The following is a 2,512-nucleotide window of genomic DNA, read 5'->3' on the forward strand; positions in this document are numbered from 1 at the left end:
CTCAGTGAGTGTCCCCTGTCCCTGAGGTGGACATGTCTTAGTGCGGGATCACCTGGGCCTGCATGACAGTCGCCTGCTCTCTGAGTGTCTTAGCCTGCAGCTTCCACTCAGCAGCCTGGACCAGTAACTGGTCAGAGAGACAGACAGAGACAGAGACAGAGACAGAGACGGAGACGAGTTACAGACGTGTCTTTACCTTCTTCTTCATGGACAGCTCCTGCTCCTTCATAGCGAAGCATTTCTTTGTTTTGTCAATAGCCTCCCTAAGCAGCTAACAGAGACAACACACAGTCAGTGTGCAGGACAGGAGCTGCTGTCTCACGTTCAGAAACATCGGGCCGGAGGTTCGACTCCGTGGCTTCAACGGTAAAATATAAGAACAGAACAAATGATTCAGAAGTTTAAACCCGTCTGTGATCCAGGAGGCGTTCCAGGAAGGAGCTTCAACAACAAACCTCTGAACTTCCTCCATCCAATCAGAGCAGACCTGCTGAAGACCTGAGGACCTTCAGTTCCTCAGTCCCAGAGTCAGAAGTAATTATAGAAATTAAATGAAATTAAACCGGCCACGTTATTCAAACTGTAAGGAAGGACTTCCACAGCTGGAAGATTTTATATGTCGGGATAATTTTATGGATCCTGTAATGGAGTTTTCTTTTTTAATGAGGGAATTTAATAAGAAGTGATTCCACTTCATAAAACACATCTGGAACGGAGAGAACATCTAACCTGATCTAATCTAACCTGATCTAATCTTGACAGATTTCATATCAGTCAGATTAAACAGCTGCAGGTCACAGATTCTGTCTCATTTTATAAAACAGGAAACTGTTTCCCTGAAGTCAGGATTAATTAAACCAGGTTCCTTAAACTCCAGCTTTCTCTGAAGCCACTTTCTGGAACCCTCCAGGATTGAACCTAAAACTGATCCCGACTCGTTTTAAAACGATGAAAAGCTTCTTTATAAACCAGAAGACTGCTGCTGGAACAGGTTCTGTTCGTCTTCACTCACGTATTCTTTCTCCCGTTTGTGTTTGTCCTCGGCCTCGGCCAGCAGAGCGTTGGCCTGCTGCAGTTTGGCCTCGGTCAGTTTGTGCTGCAGGTCTCGATGTTTGCTGATCTTCTCCAGACTCTGCAGGAAGACGGAGAAACGAAGGATTACTCCTCAGGAGGCGGATTCTCAGGAACCAGCGCAGGTGTTTTCACTTCCTCACCTCCTCCTTCCTCTCGTACTGACTCATCAGGCTCTCCAGTTTCTCCGTCAGGTTGCTGTTCTCTCGGCACAGTTTGTCGTTGCGAGCGCTGTGCAGCTCGATCTGAGCCTGGATCTCCGTCAGCATGTCCTGGAAGTGAGAGGTGATCTCCCTCCTCTTCTCCTCATCCTCCCTGCAGCACCGCAGGGTCTCCTCCTGCAGGAGAGACCAAGAGGCAGGTGAACGTCTGGTTCCAGAGATGCAGGACAGGTTCAGGACTTCATCAACTGGTGGAACTACAGGATACAGCCTCATGGTTCCAGGTCAACGTGGAGGGACCTGCAGAGACACGTTACCCCACAGGAACCTGTGGTACCTGTTGGGACCCCTCAGGTACCTGTTAAGACCCCTCAGGAGCCTATAAACACTGTTGGGACCCCCGTCTGTTACCCTGTCCCCACAGGGCTGAGGTTTATGTTACCACAGATGAACTGTCTCCTTGCAGACGTGGTGCTGAACAAACAAACAAACAAACAAACAAAGGTTACCCTGAGCACGCCGTGATGCGCCTGCAGGTCTCTGCACAGACTCTCCAGCTGGCTGCGAGCTGCGGCGCTGCTGCGGCGCTCAGCCTGAAGCTGCTGGCGCTCCTCCTGCAGGACGAGGACTTTCTGCTGCAGGAAGTTCAGTTTCTGCTCATCGCCGCGCCGCAGCGCTGCCTGGAAACAGGGAGTGATTAGGATATTTTTACACCTGCTGGTCTGAAGGTGATGTGGTTCTGAGGATGTTCTCACCAGCTCAGCGTGTTTCCTGAGCAGATCCTCCAGTTTCTCCTCTGGAGATGAGGAGGAGTTCAGACTCTGCCTGATGACAGAAACATCTGTGGAGAGCAAAGATCTCAGGTGAGACAGCTGCTGGATGGAGACATGCTGGGACACGATGATGCAGTCAATGTTTGGAGAACAGTTGGCCAATAAAATCTCTCATTTTTAGCTCAGGGAACTGATTTCAGTCTTAAATCAGACGAAGATCGTTGCCTGAAGCCCTGGATGAAACTTGAGCAAAGTTCTGAGATGGCTGCAGAGGCTAACTGAGCTATGACTCAGTCAGTTTTACAGATACTGAGCTGAGAGTCCTCCCCAAAGACCCAACGTAAGCTGTGATGTGACTGACAGCATCATGTCTCACCTGTTTCCACGGCGACAGCGTCACCTTTGACCTCCTCCTTCATCTTGTCCATCTCTGCTCCAGCGCTGCTCTGTTCAGACACAAAACATTTCTTCATGTTTTAACAGAAATCTGCACCCCCCCCCCCCCCC

General features: G+C 49.9%; 1 protein-coding gene across 4 annotated transcripts in view; it reads right to left on the reverse strand.

The window, feature by feature from the left end:
* The window catches only part of txlnba (taxilin beta a), a 9,683-nt gene that overhangs the window by 5,175 nt on the left and 1,996 nt on the right, over positions 1–2,512 (reverse strand). For 3 of the 4 annotated variants that reach the window (XM_017440382.3, XM_037981448.1, XM_037981449.1), the window contains 6 exons: positions 2,382–2,451; positions 1,988–2,073; positions 1,742–1,912; positions 1,215–1,409; positions 1,013–1,132; positions 197–271 (listed from right to left, as the gene is read on the reverse strand). In XM_017440382.3, the coding sequence (XP_017295871.1) occupies positions 197–271; positions 1,013–1,132; positions 1,215–1,409; positions 1,742–1,912; positions 1,988–2,073; positions 2,382–2,451 (717 nt within the window). Of the gene's footprint in view, positions 1–52; positions 128–196; positions 272–1,012; positions 1,133–1,214; positions 1,410–1,741; positions 1,913–1,987; positions 2,074–2,381; positions 2,452–2,512 lie in introns of all 4 variants that reach the window. The other variant, XM_025002578.2, reaches the window with a different exon arrangement.

This window comes from Kryptolebias marmoratus, linkage group LG19 (assembly GCF_001649575.2).
Source record: "Kryptolebias marmoratus isolate JLee-2015 linkage group LG19, ASM164957v2, whole genome shotgun sequence".
Classification (NCBI taxonomy): domain Eukaryota; kingdom Metazoa; phylum Chordata; class Actinopteri; order Cyprinodontiformes; family Rivulidae; genus Kryptolebias; species Kryptolebias marmoratus.